The sequence below is a fragment of the Haemaphysalis longicornis genome, unplaced genomic scaffold (assembly GCF_048455015.1).
Source record: "Haemaphysalis longicornis isolate Haplotype H1 unplaced genomic scaffold, Haemaphysalis longicornis Haplotype H1 scaffold_7, whole genome shotgun sequence".
Lineage (NCBI taxonomy): Eukaryota > Metazoa > Arthropoda > Arachnida > Ixodida > Ixodidae > Haemaphysalis > Haemaphysalis longicornis.
The window spans coordinates 147881763-147905011 of NW_027526422.1; the positions used below are offsets into that span (position 1 = coordinate 147881763).

The 23249-nt window shown below is 47.3% G+C and overlaps 1 protein-coding gene across 3 annotated transcripts in view; it reads right to left on the bottom strand.

Moving 5' to 3' along the window:
* Positions 1-23249, bottom strand: part of Spin (lysolipid transporter protein spinster) — a 67252-nt gene that overhangs the window by 32162 nt on the left and 11841 nt on the right. For all 3 annotated transcript variants that reach the window (XM_077679179.1, XM_077679180.1, XM_077679178.1), the window contains exons 3-7: positions 21777-21928; positions 18494-18560; positions 15786-15922; positions 12601-12729; positions 9975-10170 (exon numbers count right to left, since the gene is read on the bottom strand). In XM_077679179.1, the coding sequence (XP_077535305.1) occupies positions 9975-10170; positions 12601-12729; positions 15786-15922; positions 18494-18560; positions 21777-21928 (681 nt within the window). The remainder of the gene's footprint in view (positions 1-9974; positions 10171-12600; positions 12730-15785; positions 15923-18493; positions 18561-21776; positions 21929-23249) is intronic.

Below are 23249 nucleotides of genomic sequence, written 5' to 3' on the forward strand. Positions count from 1 at the left end.
TTCAATTATGCTGCGGCGCTGGCCTTTGCCAGTTGATGAAGAAATGGTGTCGTGCACGAGCGAAAGACAAAGTTGGGGGTACCTTTTAAATTTTACCCCCTCCCACCCAAGAATAGTCTGAGGGACGGTGCTACGTAACCTCATTACTGGCGCTAGAAACAACCATCCGGAATCGTGTCCAGAATAAATACCGGACAACAGTATAAAGTCATTGCTGGACACAGAAAAACATTCCTCTATGCCTGTAATAAGACTTGGTTGATTGGCTGCTGGCTAGTTGTGTAATGGTTTTTCAAAAAACAATTATTGCATGGCTAAATGACAAAAGACAGGACGATGCCAAAAACCTGCCTTCAGTTTCACAACGGAATACAGCAGCCGCGTTTTACCACAAGCTGCCAGCTACACTTAAAAATAAACAGAAACTGCATCGCTCGCACTGCACTAAAACCGCTGTCACAAGTTGTAGGACCAAACAAAGCCGCAGCTTAAAAAAAATGCCGAAATTTTGAGAATTGTGTATTAATCCGTAAATATTTTCATGTGGTTTTTCCGTTTCCCAAACAGTTTTCTCGAAGGCATTAAATGCCAAAATCCAGACAGCTAATTACTTGAGAGCACGGAGTCGGAATACATGTTGATCAGTTAATTCTCAGTTCTCTTTTTTGTTGTTTTTAGACATGCGCGAAAGCGCACGATCACGCAGAACTGCGATTTATTAATTCATTTTCAATATATTTTTATTTTCGAGCATTTCCCGCAACAGATTGAGTTTGCCAGATTTGGCTGTCACGATCCAAATTGGGTGACTTTTGTTCCGTTTGGATACATTTGTGTTTTTTCTTTCAATGATTTACACTTACTCTTACAATGATAAATGTATTGACAAGGCATTACACGGTTTGCGTTTAAGTACTTGGCATGGAATGCTTACGCATTAAAAAACACAGATTGACGTTAACATTCTGCCACATTTACTAACGCCTTAGCTGTCTACCGGTGCCAGTCTTTATTTCAAACAGGTGGTAAAATGGGGAGGAGAAGGGGAGGGTTTGTAGCTTGGGCTGTTGGGCGGTCGAATTTCATTGACTCTCGATAAAATGACCACCACAAGTATGGGAGTTCCACTTCAGCTCTCAGTCTCCCATGCTGTCACTCACAGAAACAGAAGGACGGCCACACGGTAATCGAACTTAAACATAAGTGCCTTTCTCTTCAAAGCACACCTATCGAAGTATCCCACTGTTAAAGCTGCTGTGGAAGCCATAGTCACTGAAACCAGTGGAAATAATTTAAACTGGTAGAAATGAACACTAGTACCAATAATTTTATTCATACTCACCACGAGTGGAACCAGGCGTATGGTGCTGCAAAAAGCGCCCATATCAATGACGCCCATACCCAACTTTAGAAGCATCCATTGACGTAGCCATTAGTGCATCTAAGAACCCAACAATTCTGCCTAGACTTCGTTTCACTGCACATATTCACTCACGCCACTCCCGAAACATTAAAAGCACCGAAGCAAACACGACCCAAACAACGGAAGGATGCTTAGTCCAATGTGCCGGCTCATTTCAGTAACGAGGGAAGTGCCAAGTGGTGGTGCCACCCACCCAACTCCCCCCCGGGTCCCTATAAGGCACGCATTAACGGAGTGATACAAATGACTTTAGTTCATCTGGAACCCTGTGTGCTGAAGGGTGTTTTCTCCGTTTCCCTTCGCGAGAAAGGCTCAGTGGTCATCGAGCTTTCAAACGGATTGTGTAACAATGTGGGCGTTACAATGGCTCCACTTGGAAGCTGCTTCTCAAGAGGCTTGGACTCTGTACGCTTGCTTGGATTCCTAGCCATATGGTAAGCAAAATTTCCTCACTCTAACCATACCGCATAGGATTTTCTGATTTTGGTTAAGTAATAAACAGCAAAAACTGTCACATAAACTCAGCAAGACCAACCAAGTATCGAATTTCGCTCACTACATTCGACTGTTCACTTATAGTTTTTATAAGTAGGTTCAACACTAAAAGCCATGCACCCCGACTGGGTACATGAACGAGATGCATTTGGCAGCCTTGAGCTCAGCTAGTGAAAGACAGTGACAGTACTTTGCCATTTTGCATACAAAGCCATGTAAGTGGCAACGCCTGCTTTGTTGACTTGACATGGGTAACCTCCTCTCACTAACGACTCAATCACTTGCCACCCGGAAAGTTCTCACTAATAGGGCAAAAAAATGCCATGCACAGCCTCTGTGTCACATTCAGGCGCAAGGAAGCATTCGACGAGACATCTTCAGTCAAACAAAATGGGAATAAAAAAAATTAAAGCCGTTCCACTCAATGTGAAAGCTGTCGGAAGTGCAGAGCAGTGATTCGCCATAATGGGCTGTGGCGCCGTTATCCGCTCACACTTACCACCCATCGCGACCTTCATCGCCCTATTTAATTCGTCTGATGAATTCAACGGAGCTTTGCCCTACACAAATTTCCCGCCTTCGCAGTGCTACCGCCTGCCTGAAACTCCGCCAGCGGGAGGTCTGTTCTTTTTGTGCTAGCTTTTCCTCCCGCACGTGCCGGCATTTCTTTTTTCTCTTTTTTTTTTTTTTTTTGCTTGCTATGGTAAAAACCAACCCAATGAGCGTTCCTGACTAAATTAACATGGGCGCTGCCAGTTCTTTATGCATATTTTGCCTCAAATGTACCTGCAGTTTTCTTTGCGCTAAACAACGGGGAGATGTATGACAAGCGCCAGCTGTTTACAAGTTTCGAACGCGTATGACTATACAAACCTCTTGGCTTTTGAAGCCTATGCGGGACACAGCGACAACAGAATGCTGTGGGGCTCTACTTGGGTCCAGCAAGCGAGCTACGATGACAAGGTGAGCCCGTATAGTGCTCTGCACTTAAAAGTCAGCTGGCATTAACCCCGTCCTCCCTCACTGCAGCTGTGCGCGTGTGTGTATTTGCACGCGTGCAAGAGTTGTGGGTGCGTGTGCTTCACGACAGGATGCAGTGTTGTGCGTCTGCAAAGATGCTGTGCTTACTACGCGTGGAATTTTCACTGGCACGAATTCAAGCCCTGCACCAAGTATGTACAGCGTGCGAGGGTAACAGGGTTTTTGGGAAGTGCCGGAACAAAGTGACTTGCTGCTCAACTTTGCCAACTGCAGGAGGTGGGTACTGTGATAACGCAACTGTGAGGCACAGTCTTTTGATTGTTTAGTCTTGAGCTTCCCTCCCACAGTGCATGCCGTGACAGTGTTCCTGTTTGAAGTGCATCGCTGTATTGCTGAATAAAATGCGCACACCAAGCCCCGTTTTTTGCTTCATAGTTAGGTTCAATGTGTGTTGTCAGGGTTCGTACAGGTTTTCAAGGAAAAAATTCAAGGACTTTTCAAGGACCTTTCAAAAAATGGAATACGGTAGATCAATCACGTTACATTTTATTGAACAGAACAAAGAAAAGTGACTTCACTTGAACTTATTGCACGTTAAACTCGATTTGACTAGATTGCAATTTCAAGTTCTTAAGCTCAGGGAAGGTCTTTAAGTTTGTTTTCTATTTGCTTCTTAATAGGGATGGGCGAATATTCGGTATTGTCGAATATTCGATCGAATAGCTCTCTATTCGTTATTCGCTTCGATCCGAATGCAGGTATTCGATATTTTCGAATTATTCGATGCTCCCGAATAGGCAGCTAAAAGCCAAGCTTTTCGGTCAAGCTTTCCGAGAGTTACCCCAGGCTTGGCTCAAGACCCACCGACGCGGACATTTCTATTATCAGTGCCGGCACTACCGAGTTGCTGCCTTGCCTAGAGGTTCGACGAAGCTCTCGGCCGCCAGCACACTTTAGGTTAAAAAAAAAAGGCGGCACTGAAACGACACCACTCCGAACATAGCGGCACCAAGCCAGCATACTTGTACAGGCCGCCATTTTGAATAGGCATGCCGCCATTTTGAATAGGCTCGCACAGCGCGGCAGTACGCCGCACTAAGCAAGCCTATTCAAAATGGCGGCCAGACACTTGCGCTTTGCTTGGCTACGGCCGAGGATACTAGTGGCTACAATACTTCTTTTTTTAGCGGAGTTTCTAGGCGGCGCTTAAACTTGTGAATGAGCAGCCGGCGGAAACTGCTGCACCTAGAGCATGTGGCGCAACAGGCATTTCTACATGAAAACTTGTGAATACAGCAAAGGAAAGCTGTGTGTAAGATTTTGCAATAAATGTTCAACTGGTAATAGTTTTACACAATGCTGTGCCTTCGTGAGTTCTAATTATTAGAAAAAATTGTGTACATTAGTCAGGTCACAAGTTGCTCATTTGTCTTTGTGATTTGCAATGTGTACTATTCGAACTATTCGATTCGAAATTATTCGACCAAATCACTATTCGCTTCGAATTCGCTTCGAACCTCAAAATCTATATTCGCCCATCCCTACTTCTTAAAGGGACACTGAAGTGATATGTAAACATTGCGGGATTACTAGCGCAAATTGTAGCCCGGAGTCCCCAGGCCATGTTTCGACCACTCTAGGCGCGTTTACGCGATTTTATTTAGTAGAAAAACTAATTCGAAAATGCTGTCCTCCTCTCTTTACGCTCGCCCATTTTCTGTGGCGTTTTCGTGTGACGTCAGGAGGGGATGAGCTGGCAATTGGCTGCGCCACGGCTGCGCTACTGCACGGCTCCCCGGCCGACAGAGTCAGTCGGCCCAGCGTTTCGTCCGCCGGCCGCCAGCGAGTCGTCGCAATCAAGGAGGTTAAAAAAAATTGCTTGGTCGCAATTCGTTCGCTTAGTTGAAACGAAGCCAGGACACGTTTGTGAATGGAAGAATGTGCCTTTCTTTACTTGGTTTGTTGTACACTGTATCTAGCTCCAAGTCAAGGTCGCTTCACACAAGCGCTCGACGCTTCGCTGACTGGTACGCCAGTAGGAAAATATAAGGCCTCTTGAAGGCGGGAGAAGAGTCAGCGAAGTCAATATAGGTACTAAGGAAATAAAATCAACTGATATTTTTACCGTACAGCGTAAAACTAGGGCGCGGGAAGCACTTTTTTGCGCTGGGCGAACAAGCACAGCGGTCAGCAGCACGACTACGCATCTGCGAACGCTTTTCCGTCTACGAAATGCAATTGGTAGACGTGAGCTACTGTGGAAACTCGGGCGACGCTTACTGCACGATCGCAGTACAACAAATAGTCACCTAAGCTGCTTGAAATGCCAAAACTAAATAAAAGTGTAAACCGGTTGTACAATATATACCTTATATTAGCAAGGTCTTTGCGTCCCGCTCCGTGGCTCAGTGGTCTGGGGCGCCGTTTATGTCGCCGCAAATATTTTGCAAGTCACGAGTTCGAATCCCCGCGGGTACGTGCTTTTTTTTTTTTGTAAGTTAACTTTTTTGTTTTCCGCCGATGTTTTCTATATCGAGTTCACCTTTTTTTGGGCCGCAACGTTCATGGCTACACGAACTAGTTCACAAAACGCGCGCAGGCTGGCACTGGCGCGCTAGCGAGTTCTCGTTGGCGTGCTGTTGCCATAAGCGCCGACTGCTTGCAGGCAGTGGGCACAGGCCAGAATGAACAGACCCTTGGCCTGGTGCGAACACGCTTTTTACGATACAGGCATGAGGGAGGCAAGCTCCAAATATGGGGGAAAAGCGCATGACATTTGGGCGTCTGCGGGTACCCGGAGGGCATTCATGCACTGCGTAGGTCTCGGCTAGTGAATGCTACGACTACAAGCCGTCCTGGGAGGCTTATCTTGTGCATTTTACAGCCGACAACATGGCAGAAGCGCGGTACGATGATTACTGAGATATTGAGAATGCCCATCCAACAACGCCATTGGTTATGTTTTACAGAACCGAAACCGAAACCGAAACTTGTGTGATTGCTAACCTTGGGCATCGTCCAATCACGGCGCCCCTCCTCTCAACGTCACAGCCTTAGTTGGTGCGGCCGCCGCAAACCGCGCATGGTAGTTTTTCTTCTTTCGCGCTTTGTAAAATAATTACCGTTTTGTCAACCGGATAAACGATGAAAAGTGTGCTAATTTGAGCCAGTCTATGCAGTGCAAGCAAAAACGGGAGCTTGACAAATTCACTTCAGTGTCCCTTTAATGCTGCTGAGTTCTTCAGCCTTGGCTTTTGCGGTCTTTCTCAGGCTGTTTGATTTCACCACGTTCTTGATGTCAGCGGTTACTTCAGCCTTTTCTGCATATTCATCTGCAGATGCCGTTAAATCGGCAACAACTGCCTCAAGCTTCTTTTTCTTCATCTGCTGGCCTTCAACTTCTTCCATAATTCTCTGCCTTTTTGTCTGCTGGGAGTTTTCCTGGCACTGTTTCTTTTGCGATGCCAAGTGTGCACTGTAATGCTGCCTCGCTGCGGACACAGCTACTCTGAGTTCTTTTGAGATAGGAACGTTCAGAATCCCACCTGCCCTCTCCACTGCATCACATATGATACGCTGTGAAACGTATGACAAACCTTTCAGATTCTCTACGGAGATCTGGCGGTCGATGCTGAACCCCCGTTCGACAGTGTCTTGCCCATGGCTCAAAACAAGCAACAGCCTGACTGCTTTCCACAGCTCTTTGTATGAGGCATTGAAGCCCAAGAGGTCCCGAAAAAACTCATCCAGCCTGCTTACGCTCCTTTCAAACAGACGAAGCTCGTGCTTAGACTCTTGCAGTAATTCAGTGTATTCTGCCAGTACACCTTCTCGTTGGCTGTCCCTCAGTCTTCCTGCCATGGTCAAGACGTCCAACACCTTCCTTAAACCCTTAAAAGCCATTTGCATGATTTCACGGTGCTTTGCACTTTTTGCGTGGCTTCTGACAGCAGATTCGCCCATTGAAGCGATGTCGAACGTCTTTCTGCAGCGTGTGCATTTTGCGCAGTGAGGGTCTGATGTATCCGCCGCAACCCAAAGCTTATAATCGTCGTTGCTGTGCCAAGCGCTTTGGAACTTACACTTCCCAGGCATTATTCTGAACTATGCCATTTGAATGCACGAATCACTGGATCACTACGCACACCATAAGCACACGAGGGAAGAAGACAGCAAACAAAGGCACCGGAGTCGCCGGAGTGGGCACAGCACAATGTGGCCAACAGACAATGCCTTTTTTAATGGGTTGCCAATAAATCCCGCTCAAGACGAAGCCAAAAGAAACTTAACTGTTATGATACGTGCTTGATTCGTGTAACTGCCTTTTCGTTACAAAAAACCATGCTGGTGCAACTTTTCTTTTTTGCGAGGACATCGAGACTCTTTAGCCCCATTGTGGCAACTTCTGGCTTCTGGCCAACCCCGAAGTCGAAGCAAGACAAAAAAAAAAAAAAAAAAAAAAAAAAGGCTGCGACCGCGCGCTTGCCTTTTTTTTCGCGCAGGAAGTTTAACTGGTTTGGCCAGTTTGACTTCGCGATCCCGAAGTCACGGAAAGCGGTAAGCACCGAATTTCGCCGAATCCACGCTCAACCGCCATAAAATGGGAGCTGCACAGCAAGCCCCGTGAAAACCCTCAGAATTCAAGGGTTTTCCAGGACGGCAAAGAAATTCCAGCACTTTCAAGGCCTTGAAAACGCAACTTTCAATTTCAAGGGTTTTCAAGGATTTCAAGGACCTGTGCGCACCCTGATTGTGTGTGGACAAATTGAGTAGCATAGGGCCTCCGTGCATCCTCTGCGAAGTGTATTCAGGGGAGAGGATATCGATATTGTAGCTTTTCGCACATTTTACTTGAACCTTAACCCGCAGATGTTTGTCTGGACAAGCTCGGAGAGCCGTGGAAAATTCCACCTGACTGCCTCACTATTTTGTGTAAGTCACGTCGCATTCGGTCCAAATTCCTCATAATAAGCTCACGTTGCGTGCACTTTACATTGAAAGCTCATGTAGTCCTGTTATTAACAAAACCAAATTTGTTCACCTGCCAAATATGGCAACATGCATTGATTTACAGTTTCGGACTTACCGCGGACGGCCCCCATGATTGGTCCAGGGATTCTCCGCACCATAAAAATTTCAGTGAAAAACTAATGCAAAACTGCTTCTCACAAAAGTACGCGGCGAGTCCACGGATGATAACTGAAGAGCCCCACTGTTTGTCACTGTGTGCTTTGAACGGCCTCATTGGTGGAGTTCACCATTACCTGAGCCAGCATTATTGCAACTTTCACCCACTTTGAATAAAACCCCAACTGACTCTCCCCATTATGACGATACATTCCTCGAGGTTTCTTCCTCGTCTTCCCTGAATTTTTGAATTCCCTAATAATTCCTGGCTTTCCAGGTTGGCAGGAACCCCAGAGAGCGAACAGCACCGGAGACAGATGAAGACCCTGCAATGCATCCCGCACTAAGGGGCCTACGACTACAATACACAAGTTACGTTCCTTAAAAAGACTGCTTTTCCCTAACAATGATATGAATTTTATCACAAATTTCAAACAAATGACTGAGATATTAAAGAAAACAGATGGGACAGTGGCGACTCCCTAGCCCTTCTCTGGCAATTTTTCTATGATGTCACAGAACCTCGTTTGTGCGACTAGCAGCCACCCATAGAGTTTCATTCAAATAACTAGAGGGGAAACTGGTGCTAGTGTCAACGCGAACATGGCAGCGGCGCTTACACTTCAATGGGAATGATGGGTAGTTCTGGAACCGGATTGAGTAGGATCAAAACGGGCTTATGGCTGCGCAAATTGTGTTTTTTGACAAAAGAGCTCTTACTGCCCAGTTCTCCGTTTACAAATTACATGGCGAACAAGAAAGTTAATGATGAAAAACCGGTTTTGTACGAAATAAAACGGCGCGTTTAAATAAAAAGCAGACGGGGAGTCGAGGAGGTTTGTGGAGCAAGTTTGCCATTTTCTGCCAACTACAGCAGGACGCGGACTTCTTTAAAAACTACTTGTAAAATTTTCGGCGCTGGTGGTTTGTAATAGTAAGAAAAGTTTTGTGCTCATAAGAAAAAAGAAACCGATTAACTTTGGAGAAGTTATATAGTGACATTCATCAAGCTGCGTTCCTATGAGCCGCCGGTGCTGCTGTTCTACGTTGTAGGAGCCGGCGTTCGCACGAAAGGTGTGGCTGTTCCAAGCGATTCGCAACCATTGTCAGCTTTGACAATACATTGCTCTGCCGAATGGGCAGCGCCGCAACTCCTAATTCGCAGACAACTAAGCCGCACGGAGCGCCATCATTTCTGTTGTCGTGCTGGCTGTGCAGTAATGAATTGATAACCCACCCGATTCGCCACTCTGGGCTATAAATCATTTCTACTCAGGGCGGCGTCAGTGCACGCGAGGCATGCAGTTCAAGGAGAAACGTATTTTTGATCGCTCCTCCCAACACCCCGCGTGGGCAAATGCGTTCATGTAAATCCAAAACGAAAACGAAACTGCCTGCAATCCATACCACGTTCCACAAGCCATCGAGCGCCAATCCGAATCCAGAACTACCCATCACGCCCATTGAGGCGTACGATCGCAAAGCCAGTTTCCCCTCTAGTTATATTGTAAGAAACTCTATACAGCCACCTACCTATGTAAGCCACTGCAAAGAAAACATGACCTGGCCATGGTAGTTGGGGGAGCCTCTAGTTCCGTTCAATCGCGTCTCTGGAATGCGAACAGTGCAGCCGACAGACTGATAACCATGTCTGATAACCAGACTGATAACCATGACAGACTGATAACCAGACTGATAACCATGTTTTCAGTGTCGGTCCATGCTACTTCACTCCTGCCCATATCATGTCACTGTAGTGGGAAATTTGAAAGTTCTTCAATATTTCTCCAGTTAATTTTTCTGTTGAAAAACCATCTTTCGTGGCTGGAGTAGAGTTCAGTGTGTTGCCAAAGACCAGTTCTTTCAAGCTGAATAAAAGTTGCATTTTGTCTTCATGGTCCCTTTAACGGCCAAACGAGCACCATTTCTGCGCCCCTGGGGCACTCACCCAGGCCGCGATGGGCGCCACGTGTGCCAGGCTGGCCCCGAGGAAGAGCAGGGGCACGCTGAGCAGCAGGCCCGCGCTGCAGATGAGCGCGTCCGCACGCACCGACCAGGGCCGGAAGTGCGCCGACAGCCCGCTGCCCGTGGCCACCCCGACTATGCCCGCCACGGTGGTGATGATGCCAAAGATGCGGTTCACCCTGCATACCCCCACGGAGTCAGGGAACATCAGGTCGAGCAGGGGTCAGGGCAGCAACAAGTCCTCTCTACCACGGCAAGACTGTATCAGGTCGTCTGCCCAGTCAAGGAATGGGAATTGGAGCAGCACTGCACACCACACCGCCGGCCTCTTTCACCGAGTCAAACAAAGCGTACACGGATTGAAGCCTACTCGTAGGACATTACAATTTGCACTTTAAAAGGGGGGACTCGCTTGATCACATTCCTATGGGGATTATGGGCTTAATTAAAAGCCATCGTGCACCAACAGGGTAGCTTTCATAGATCCATGAAATGCTCCTGAAAGTCTACTTTCCTGATCTTAGAAATAATATACTGTATGAACGCTAAACTCAAATAACAAAATGAGCAAGAAATACATTTTGGTTTAGCCAGCTTGCACCAGATGGCACTCGCTGCCTAGCAAGTGCTTTATTTCAGTACAGAAGTGATATATTTCTTATACCCCTGTCACACGGCGAATCTAATATTAAAAAAAAAAAATGACATCAGCTGTTAATGACATTCAGTTTGGCCATGCAGGTCTACACGGTGAAACAAATGTCATTTGATTGTGATAGCGGTGACTATTAGCGAGCTCGCAAAACCCCAAAATTATACTTCAAGCGCATCTAGAATGTTTTCACAGAATGTTTTTGATGAGACTGTCTTTTTTGTTAGTACTTGTTTGTCTTTCTTTATTTGAACGATAACACGAAGAGGAAAATATAGGTTTACTGACAGTTTTTAGAAACAGTATTCTTTGGTTTATTACTGAATTTTCTGGTCTAGTGACGCGCCACTGCTGTCGACGCTGCTCATTCAGCCGCTAACTGAGGTCCAGGACCTCAGTTAGCCGCTAAATGTCATTTGCCTCAAATGTCATTTGGTGTTCTCGCGTAGCGCGAAATAAATGACATTTGCTCTAAATGTAATTAGATCTGCTGTGTGACAGGGGCATTAAATAAGCAAACCACGCAGTTAGGAACATTTTCATGGACCTGTAAAGATTTTCGTATTGGACCAGGGTGGTTTTTTAGGGGCCATGCAGACAATACAGATGTTTGGTTCATTTGAAAGATCACCGCATTAGAACCATACTGCCACCATTTTTAACACAAACTTTGCTCAAATAACCTATATATAATTAGGAAAAAGGGATGTGACCCACTAGCTCATTTCCCGCACTAGAAGATATGATGTAATATGCACAGCCATGCAATCGGCTGAGGCCGGCAAAAGCAAGTGCAATTTAGGCAGGGCTTTTAAGCTTGCAGAACAAGCTATTTCTGCTTAAATGCAACGCATATTCGTTTTATAGCAGTAAGAATGGCGGTGTAAACACAGGAAGTTGCGAAAATACACATAATCATAGAGCCACCAGTGCATGCTGCTGTTGTTACTGGGCGCACTATGCTTGTTATAGCTGGACAGCAGTCCCGCACTATGGGGTTATCTCACACGACACTGGCCGATTGGCGCGAGTGACATTGTCTAACGTGGCCCTGTTCGCAGAGCATACCCAGAGTTTCACGAAATTGTTACCACCCAGCGTAACAAAAACAAACCAGGTACAAGTACGGTCAGAAACAAAGCAAAGGCGGAGAGCAGTACGGTGTAGAACAGTGGTGCCATGTAGGAGGACTGACATTAAAATGAGGCTCTGCAGTCCACCGCCGACTAAACAGCACAGTACCATTCGCTCAAGGAACTGTCCCTGTTACGGCGCTGCAGAAGTCACGAAACGCACGATTTGGTGGGAGAATGAAAATGTTCACCTAAATTGATTCGTTTCTCAGCGAATAAAGCATCACTTGCTGCTGGACAAGTGCTGGGGGCACTGCTAAACACCTAATTTTTTCAAATAAAACATGATCCACGGGCCTCTTTGCACCCGCAAATCATGAATTAGCAATTTTGTGTAGGAATGCAATCAGGTGGGTCCTCCTGAAGGAAGGCTGTGATGAAGGGCACCAGGGTTAGTTCAAACCACACGAGTATCCTTAACCTATGTACAGCAAGCTATCCTAACACAGACACATACCAGTGAATTGCCCTCCCCTCGTTGAGGACACCACCAGTGTGGCAGCAAAAGAAAAAGCAAAGCCCATCACCAAGTGCACCGTTGTCCTTACAGTGAGTCCCTCCTGCTTTGCACCCGACAGGACTAACCAGGCATAGCTCTAAATGACCACCGCAATGGGCAGCAAATCAGTACCTTACCACTGCCACTTCTGTGAAATTTCTTGCAACTGTGCATTCACAAAATCCGAGCCAACAACAGGTTTCGGAAAACCTGACTGACCGAACCTTGGCGAAATTAAATTTAGTGGTTTGCTAAGTGAGCGACTCTTCTGAGCGACCTCTAGTCGTGCCAGCCGTCACTCGAGATGTGATCAGACGAGCCTCACCGGCCCTCGGAGGCGTCCCCCCCGTAGACCGTCAGGGCGTGCACCATGTAGCTGGGGGCCCACCAGGACAGCGCACCGGCCGCAAAGGTCACGCACGTGAAGCCCAGCGTCGACCAAATGTACGACCGGCTGCAGAGGGGAAGAAGGGGGAAAAAGGCGTGTTAGGGAATGTCCCCTTCCTCTCTGCATCTTCTCTTTCAGGCGCTGTTCCCCACAAAACAAAATCAGAGCATACTTCCTTATCTAGCTTACCATTCTGTTGGCAGACTGCGCACAGTATGGTCGACCACATGTCATAAAACTAGAAAATCGGGGGGGAGGGTGGTCCGGCAAAGGGGCAACCAGATTGAAAGACTTCAAATTCAGGTTATCATCCTTTCACATTATCATCACCATCTTCAGATTATCCCCACTTCAGATTATCAGATTATCATCACTATCCCCGCCCCCCCCTTCCCCCATTTTCACGTGAAGAATCGTCAAATCGTTCCAAAATTTCAGGCACAGTTGCAATTCTATCCTCTGCCCACAAGGAAACGCAGCTGCTGCAGCCAAAGGCTGACCTTCGTGGCTTGTAAATGGCAGCAGCAGCGGAATGTCTCAACTGTTTTAACAAAGCTACCTCCCCTCTGCAATGCTGATAATTTGGACTACGAGTGCACACACGCCTCAGTACAAACAAGAATGACACCCATGCCCTATTTTCACACTGCCGCAATACAGATTTCCGTCAGAAATCTGATTCTGAACGGTCACTTCCTGGACTAACCACCAAACGGCTTAATTAACATGTCTTAGCTCTTTTCTGCACCTAGGAAGCTCTCAGCCCTGTGCCCTTGCATCTCTGCCACGCAGAAGCGAGCATGCGATAAGAAGCACGGCAGGCCCTTTGTGAAATGCTGCACCGGAGTGGTGTATGAGATTCCACTTTCGTGCGGGAAGGCCTATCTATATCGGCCAGACGGGGCTGCGTATTAATGATCGAGCACGGGAACATGAATTGGCAGTAAGAAATGGGGGGACTGCACACTTGCCTGCACACTGCGGGAACTGTAACAATTGTGTACCACGCCTAAGTGAAATTAAGATTGGGCAGAAGCCATGATGCTAACACACATAAAATACTGGAAGCTTTTTATATCAAAAAATATGGCAATGACTGTGTCACTGACGCTTCAGTGGCTCTCTTTTCCGCCGAGTTAGAATTCTTATCTAGTATCACCTAAGCTACAAGCTGGAGTAATATATATATTTTTTGTTGTTTGGGAGTTATGCATTAAACATTTCATGCTGCAAATGCTCGGGTTTTTTGTGCTATAGGTATATGCTAAGATGTGGCTCGGTAATAAATTCAGTTGGAGTAGCGGCCGTCCTGTTCATTTTTCTGTCGTGCCTTGTTTTTTGAAGCGCTAACCTCCCTCGTGTTGTATTGGGTATGTCTCGAAGATGACGAAACCTGGCATTGGAACTATCAATCAAGATCAATTTTCAACCCCTCAAGTGTTTCCAACACGCAGCGCCCATCCTTATCAAACCAAAGTGTCCCCAAACTGCTTCGGATGAGTGGAGCTAGTCCTAGCAGACTAAATGCTCCCATTCCGGACGGGAGGTGCTTTTACTGGACAATTCCATTTCCCCTCCGGAAGAAGTGCGGGTTTTTATCTGAAAACAGGGCATCTGATGCCGGCAGCAGAAGCGTAGCTATGTATCGCACAGGTACACCCGCCCAATTTTTCACCGATATCATGGGAGCGTCGACCGTTCGGTCGATCAGCGCCACGCAATGGAGTGATACGGCAAACTCACGAGAGTAGCCACATGCGCACTAAGCAAAGGCCACTGCTGCCGTCAGCTGCTCTGCTGTTCCAAGAGCAGACAGCCGCCCCAATTTTTTTTGTTCGCTTATCACACTGCCTGCCATACTCGAAACTTTCTTCAAGACCAGGCACGTGGCGCCAACGGGATACAGAGTAGTCAGCGTTGCCGAACGCAAGGCTCATTCAGCGGAAAGTTCGTTCAGCAACGCTGATTACTCTGTTTTCAGTTGGTGCCACGTGCCGTCTTGAAGAAAATTAACAAAAATCAAGGGCGGCCGTCTGCTCTTGGAACAGCCTAGCAGACAACGGCTGCAGTGGCCTTTGCTTAGTACGCATGCGGCTACCCTCGCCGAGTTTGCCGTATCACTCCATCATACAGCGCTGATCGACCGAATGGTCGACGCTCCCGTGCCATTGGTAAAAAAATTGGGCGGGTGTACAAACCGTATTCTGTTTATTCGACTGAGTATGTAGCGTAAATATTTTCTGAAAATTGAGCACTCGCTTCGTACCACAATATGAATTGAAGTCAGCTATAAAAATTACTTATCTGAGGCTACATTGTGCAGTTTAACAGACTTAATTCAACACTTGGCCATTTAACTGAAGTCTGGCATTTCGGTTCATCAGTAATGTGCGGTGGAAAAGGAAACACCGTGAGTCGCTAGCAGCCGGAACACTAACCGCCCCAATGACGTCACATTGATTTGATATGTGTTTCAGGCTACCTCAGTGTTCCAAATTGGGATTCTCACAAGTCTCGTGGTTAGTACCGACCTTTTTGTTTGCTCGCTCATAGGCTGCACAGGTTAAACATGCCAGCAGTTCACTAAATTTCAGCCTGTAGATTTGCGCAGATGTAGCCTTCGTCAGCGAAATCAGCAGAGGGCATGATGTGAGGGAGGTGGCAACAGCAAATGCACTTTTCCGGTTAAAACATTGGGCACAGTCTGCCAAACAACTTCAGAACACGAGCTACGCATTGCAAACTTCAATCTGGCAAGGTACTAATTTCATACACAAAGTAATTTAATTATCACTCCCAGAAAATCAGTCTCCTGAAAGTTAAATTTCAGCCTCTTTGATTTTCAGTCCCGGGCTCCCTCCCCCCCACTCGCAGACTGTCCGAGACACAACCCACTATCCGTTTCTCGTACACATACATTTCTATGGCCAGGGCTGTCATCCCCAGACTACTCATGGACTATCCGTGGCGAGTCGGACACCGAAAATCGAGGGCTCCGTACAAGCTTGCTTTCCCTACCGGTGAAGCCGTGACACGTGCAAGGTGGCAAGAAAGCACAGCACCAAAACTAGGAGGCAGAGAGAGCCCTCCTCCTGAACTCCTCCATTTCCCCTCTCCCTCACTTGGTGACGAGTGCCCGCAGGTCCTCCTTGATCGAGGAGGGGCCCATGGCAGTGGCCCCATCGCTGGCACCCCGCAGGGGCTCCCGCAGCACGAAGAGCACCAGCAGCACCGCCACCGCACCCAGCACGGGGGTCACCTGTCGTCAGGGGCATTGGGGGGAGGAGGAAATGAGGAGGGGGAAACGGCAGCCACACATCACCTTTCCACCTCCTTCCCTCGGATGTCATGGTCGACAATAGGCGGTCACTGCATGTTCAGTATTGGCCATGCAATCGAGCGAGAAGACACCCCAAGTCGCCCATAGAAACAACCAAGCGCTTCACTATCAAGCACAAAAGCGAGCATTCTGCACGGTGTTTTTTTGTTGTTACATAGGTCAAAACATCCTGCAGGCCACCCACTACAAAGCATCCTGGCTCAAGCAAATGCTACACACAAAATTCCTCCTGTGCCATGCTTAAGCTAATGCTGAATGGGAAGCAACCTACGGTGCTGCACCAAATTATTTTTACCTTCATTTCACTCTCCTGAAATGACTTTCCTTGGCCTTGCACCATTAAAATCCAAACTTCATGGTTACGTGCTCCTTAAGCCTCCGCCCGTGCCATGGCAGTGCTGTATTTTCCCCTTGTTTCAGTTTTCGTACAAGTGGCGCCCACTGCTTTGCATCTTCAACGTAACTCGATTGAGAACAAGCATACGCTGCTTGAAACTGGGATTGCAAAAGTCTCTCGTCATTACGGTTCTGGTATTTCCCCCATTATTATACACTGCTTCCATATAAAACATCCTTTAGGATTGTTTTATATGGAAGCAGTTTTATGTGGAAACACTGCCCTTTGACTAAAACACTGTTCAGCCAATCTGCCATCTCCCAGGCAAGCAAATCACTACAGCGTATCCTTGATTGTGTGATGACAACCGATACGATATTTTCGGATCATGTAAGTTTTTTTTAAATTCCATATAATGGGCTAAACTGTGATGTTACAAACACATTTTCAGAGCACAATGAAAGATAGAAATTTTTGAGGGCTTCTACAGCAATGATGTGGTTTTTTTTATAAAAAAAAACTGTGCGGACTCGTGTTTTGGTACACATATTTGCAAACACATTATACCATGTTTAATGACCCCTAAGGCAACATTTCGGAAGTGCCAACTTTCGTTTCACACCATACATAACATAACTAGCAAGTGTAGTTTTAAAACGAATAATGTGAAGTTGCCAGAGCTTTGCAATCCAAGCTGTGGACGTGCTGTCGAAAGTATAAAAAAAAAAGACAAATAATCAATTTAATGACACCTGGCAATATTAATGTTTCAGCAGAGCAGTTTGCAAGTGCTTGCCTAGTTGTTTCGAAAAAGACAGCCTTTTATCCCTAATTGAAGTTACAGGATCAATGTCCCCGATCCCATGCAGATCAGTACCTTGCTGCCTTTACAGCCTCCTTCAACTTTAGAAATCACACAAGCCATACGGCTACAGGTCCAAACAGCAACGTGCTCAAATTGTAGATAAAACTGAAAACAATAAATTAAAAAACAAGCTCATCCTTCACCGCTTCACTGCAAACACTTTGAAAACGCCTCAGCATGGACACAGATGTGTTCATAAATTGAGGTTTTGGCCTTACAGAGATGCTGCAGATTTCAGAGTTTCGCAAGTGATAAAACCTTTGCAACGACACTCTGGCGCATGCCGCATTGTTGAAGACAGCGGCCATTGAGCCCATGAGCCATTGGTCCATTGCCTACTGATGTCATGGCCACAATGACAGAGCCGTCTTATGGACAATGCTGACAAAACAGTGATCCTTCTGTTCATCAGTTAGGAGAAATGATGCGGAAGAGGATGACCCCACTGCCTTCTACAACTTTTGAGCACACACTCCCTCAATCTGCCACTCACATTAGTGGAAAGCCCCATGACTGTCACTGTGACTTGCCAACTGAACTCTTGCATTTCTATGATGAATGTGCAACAGTTTTTTTTGTTGTTGTTGTTTTGTTTTTTCATCCATCATTTAAACCATTCCTGTAATTCGTTAGGTCAGTCCTCTTTGTTTTAGGACATTTTAGTTACTGTGTTTGTTCGATTAGAGGGAAGAAAAGCAGTGCAACATGTGCCTTGTGCAAAAAATTACACTTGAACAGCAGAAGGTCGGGTAAATAAAGCATGCAAATTAAACACCCCTCGCTTGCCAGCCAATCCCTGCAAGGACCGGCCACTTCCCAAAAGAGTTCACTCAGCTTCTTGGCCAATCCCGCGTGAGAACATGGGGTCTCAAACCTAGCGACGAAAACTTCCACGACTACAGATGACAGGTCGCATGTTCCCATCCCTCTTTTCTGATTGATTATGAGGTTTAACGAGCCGACGCAGCGTAGGTGATGAGGCGCGCCATAGTGGAGGGCTCTGGATTAATTTTGACCACCTGTGGATCTTTGACGTGCGCCAAAATCTCGGACACACAGGCGTTTTCGCTTTTCACCTCCATCAGAAAAGGGGCCGCCGCAGCAGGGATTCAAACCCGCATCCTTGGGCTCAGCATTCCCTCTTTTCCCTTTTTTTTTTTTCAATAAATACATTTTACCACTATCACGTCAGAGAACATCACACTGCCAGCCAACGGTGCATAATACCGCTGCAAACCACTCGGAACGGCCACCCGGCCAATTCCAATCAGCGGCATGACGTGCTTACCCTGAGCGCCCAGTACCAGGCTCCCAGCATCTGTGCCACCGACGCACCCACGATGTAGCCCATGCCACTGCACACAAGGGGGGAGGGGGGAGCGTGAAGAAGGGGGTCCACTGAGCATGCACACACACTCCGGCCAGCTCCTCCGTTCACCCACCACCACTCAAGCAACGTTGTGCAAAGATTATATCACAAAAAAAAAAGCACATGGTTCCAGTGTGTCCTGGTTAGCTAAGTTGGTAGAGCGACCGCCCTAGGCGGTGGTCCCGAGTTCGAATCCTGGACCAGGACAAATTTTTCTTCAGCTGTGAAGTTTTTGAGAAAGCTGTTAGCTTTCCGGTGTAGCCACACGACTGCATTGAGATGGATGTTAAACTTTTTTTCACAAAAACTTACTCCACCTAGGGATTTCCCCTAAATCTGGTAGATTCCAATAAGCATGTTTGCAGGCCCTGTTTTAGAGTAACTATACAAAGCCCCTGAGAACACTCATGCTTGTCTCAATCAGGGGCACAGCGAAATTTACGCTACTTGGCAAGCCAGTGCCTTTTTCACATGGTGATTAGGAACGGAGGCAGCAAAAGAAACAGGAAGAAACGCAAGTACGGCAGTGGTGGACGATCAGGCAGAAGAGAGGCAACGCAACGTGCCCTGTCTCAGGGCCAGTAATGACACGTGTAGAGTCGAAGGAACCCAGGCAGTGTGGGAAAAAAGTCGCTCGGTGCTGGCTGGCTCCACTACACGGTCGACGGCCCACAGTGCCAAACACACATCAACACTGATCGAACTTGTTTTTGTCTGTACCATTCCGTACTCAGTACCTTTAACCGTGTCCCTACCCCGCAAAAAAAACGTCCTCCTTTCTTTGTGGGTTTCAGTATAACAGAGTGATAGACAACATTTCAATCTAATGATATAATTTTTGGCGCAAAATTGTAAATTCGAATACAAAATTTTAATTCCAGAGTACAAATTTTAAGGCCAATATTTGAGGATTATTTGAGGATAAGTTACAAGGACACCCTTGTATCTCAAAGTCCAGGCAATACTGAATTCCGAAACAAATGGCACTGGCCACAAATGGCAAAATTTCGTTTGAAGGAATAAATACGTGCTTTACGAAAGCAAACTGCACACGCGTGAACAAAAACAGTGAGGACAATGGGAGTGATATGGTAGTAGGTGAAATGTACACCGTAACTGATGCGGGGTGACTCCCCAAGATGCATGGCCACCAAAGCACTATCGGTGCAACGGCCCAGCCACACTAGAAAACCACATGAGCTTCCAACTTGCACTCTTTCCGCAATTGTGCTTGCTGCAACTGCATTTTGGTCCACTTTTTCAGTAGGCAAGGCACCTGATGACAGCAGTGACGTCGCTGTGCACTGGAACCCAATTTAGAGCTGCTACCACTAAGAAGAGACCCTCCCACAGATGACTGCTCGGAGTATTGCCGCAACCATGTACGGGTTTGTTTATTTATTGTTTGTTTTTACTGCCCGGCCACGCCCTGGTCTGTTATCTGTGTCCCCAACGAAGCGCGTCTTCCATTCTTTATTTTTATGACGCACGAGCTACCTCATTCAGATAAGCAGACTGTTCCGCCCTAACGTCACTAGCCCAGACTAATCTTCTCTGATATACAATGTTCTGGATGTAAATCGACGGTTCCAGAAACACTCGCACCGAAAGATAAAAGCCTGCAGAGCAGACGCCGCGGCATTCGAATCGTCGACGCTCGCCTTCGCACGTCACTTTGTTGACTGCTGCTTCGCCGCCTGTGTATTCTTTGAGTTGTTAGGGGAGTGCAAGTTCGCTCCAATAAACCTGTTTTCCTTGAAGACAACTGCGTCGTCTCTGGCTTCGTGACAGTATCAAATGCAAAGCCATTCTCTGCACAGCCCACTGACGCTGCACGTGGGCGATGGGGTGCACCATGGTGGATGGTGGATGGTGGCTCCAGACTAATTTTCAACACCCAGGAATCTTTACCGTGCGCCAAAATCACGACGCACAGGTGTTTTTGTTAATCCACGTTTGTAATGAAAGTGCCACAGTCAGTGCGGGGCTCAAAGAGAATCGACCCAACATAGTAACCCCACATTGAGCTTTCCCATTTCCACGCTTCCTGGCCATGCAGTTCTCAAATTTGAGAAAAACTATCAGCAAGGACGTACTGATGTGCGCTTCTGGCCTTGCAAATCATAAACTTCTGTGCGAAACTTAGCTACCGTTAAGGCATGCTTCAGATCAAACGTAAGGTTCTTAGACAAAGCAAAGTAATTGAGAGAAACACCCTGGATAAGACACTGTGTTTACATACCAGTCAACCCATGACAGACCCACGGAACAGACACCTACAATAAAAAGAGGGTAGCTTGACAACCCGGTAAAGATTACAACAAAAGACAAGACATAAATAGAAAAACACAAGGAAACAAAATTGCCAAGTCTTACCCAAGAAGCCTTGATTTGGGTCTTTTAAGTAAAAACGATAACGAAGACACACTCCACGGGGTATGCTCCAAACACCCCGAGGGCACCATCATCACCATAGTCTTGCGGTGGGAGCTATCCCACACTCACAAGCCAAGCGTCCAATGACCACATGCCAGCAACGACAGAGGGATGCGATCACAGGGAAGAGGAAGAAGACGAGTGTGGAATGCTGCGGGGACACATAGCCGTTGAGTGCTTGGAGCATGTAGCCAAGCCGAGCCGAGCATGTAGCAGCAGTCATCGACGGGTAACATCTGCACCTACCATCAGCAGGTGATCAACTCAAGCATCAGGAGGAATCACCGCAAGTCCCTGAGGGCCATGTTTGCTGCGACTGCGAGAGCCCAGAACACAGTACACCACAGTGGACCTCCATGAGTTATCGGGCCCCCACCAATGAAGCCATGCCACGACTGGCCCATACCTACGCCACCACGCCTTAACCGGACCGAAAATGTGACGGGACTCGTGAAACTGTAAGCCGTGCACTGTGTTCTTTCATGTAGTTTAAACTTTTGTTGTAGTCTTCATCGGATCGTTACCCTATCCTCTTTTCGTTATGGGTGTCCTTGTTCCGTGTGTCTGTCGTGGGTTGACCGGTACACAAACGCAGTGCCTTATCCAGGGTGTTTCTCTCGATTACTTTGCTTTGTCTAAGAACCTGACAAAGACCTGACACTTGTGAGTCTTTCTGCACACAAACTACTGTGTGAAAAAATGAGCCGGCGCTCCGTTGCCAAAGCTGCAGGGGTGGGCCCCGAGTGGTGGCCCTGCAGAGACCCACCTTCCGACGGGGATGGCGAAGTAGAAGAAGGCCAGCATGGAGCTCCGTCGGGGGCCCGCAAAGAGGTCCCCGATGACCGTGGGGGCCACCGTGGAGTAGCTCGCTTCCCCGATGCCCACCAGGCCCCGCAGGACGGCAAACAGCCAGAAGTCCTGCAGGGTGGCCACACCACACGTCGTCAGGGCTAATAACAAGGATAGCGTCCTGGGCAACGTTGGTACTCCAATGTTAAATAAAATGATTGCGCTAAAAAGGGACACGGACGGAGTGAGGACAGACACACACGGCGACACACGGACGGAGTGAGGACAGACACACACGGCGACACACATGCGCCGTATGTGTCTGTCCTCACTCCGTCCGTGTCCCTTTTTAGCGCAATCATTTTATTTAGCTAATAACAACAATCCTCCCCTTCACCTGTGGCTTGGCCCCACTGGTTCTCACCCCCTTACACACATGCAAACAAGAAAGTGAGGTGGAGGAGCATGCTTCGCCATAATTACGCAAAACCATCTACGGGAACCTTAATAACCGTCCCAACAGCTTTTAGGTACGGAGTACCTTAGGACCGCACAATGTCCGTCCGCGTCCGTGCACATAGCATTTACAATCGCAAAAAATCACACAGGCACCGGCAGGATTGGAGCCTGTGTCTGGTAGACCAGACAGAGCTAGTGTGCGTCGTTTAACCCATTGGGCTACGACCGTGAGTTAGCACCCGAGAGTCAAACGACTTACTCCCCCGTCTGTAACGGTGCGGAGTACCTTGACAGGACCTCCCAATGACCGTCCGCGTCCATCCGTGCGCACGCCACCATCAAGCGAAATCCTATTTGAGCCGTGAGTTGCGGTTTCATTTCGGGAATAATCGAGGTGCAACTAGCGGCTCAAATCGAATGACAGTCAGGGCGCAAATCGGATGTCACTCGGGGCGCAACTTGGATGTCATTTAGAGTACCCGTACTCCGCACCCTCGCCATCATCCACGGAGTGGAGATGCTGCCATTCTTTTGTTCTTTTCCTTCTAAACACTCAAGGGATAAAAGAATGCATAGTTTTGAGCAACTTTTCACAAATCTGCAGGCACAAGGTTTGCAAAATGACGGAAGGGGCCAAGACAAAATGCAAGCTTGTTTCCCTATAAAGACGTGTCTGTCCCAATAGCAATGATGCCAGTTTCAAAGCCCACTTACAACTAGGCACCATATTAAAGAAAACAAATGATGCAGTGGCAACTTGCCAACCACTTTATCGCTGGGCCCTCGTAACATCACGGAGAAATTTTTCGTGCGTCTAGCCATTGCCAAAGAAAGCCGGTGCCAAGAAGCATGTCTGTGCTATTGCAGTCCTGTCTCTAGTTCCGCTTAAACAGGTCACATGAATGTTTATGCGCAACTAACACACATTACTCTGACTTCAGTATTTGCTGCTTTGCTGACCTTGTGCAGTGCCAGATTTGAAATTTTTAAA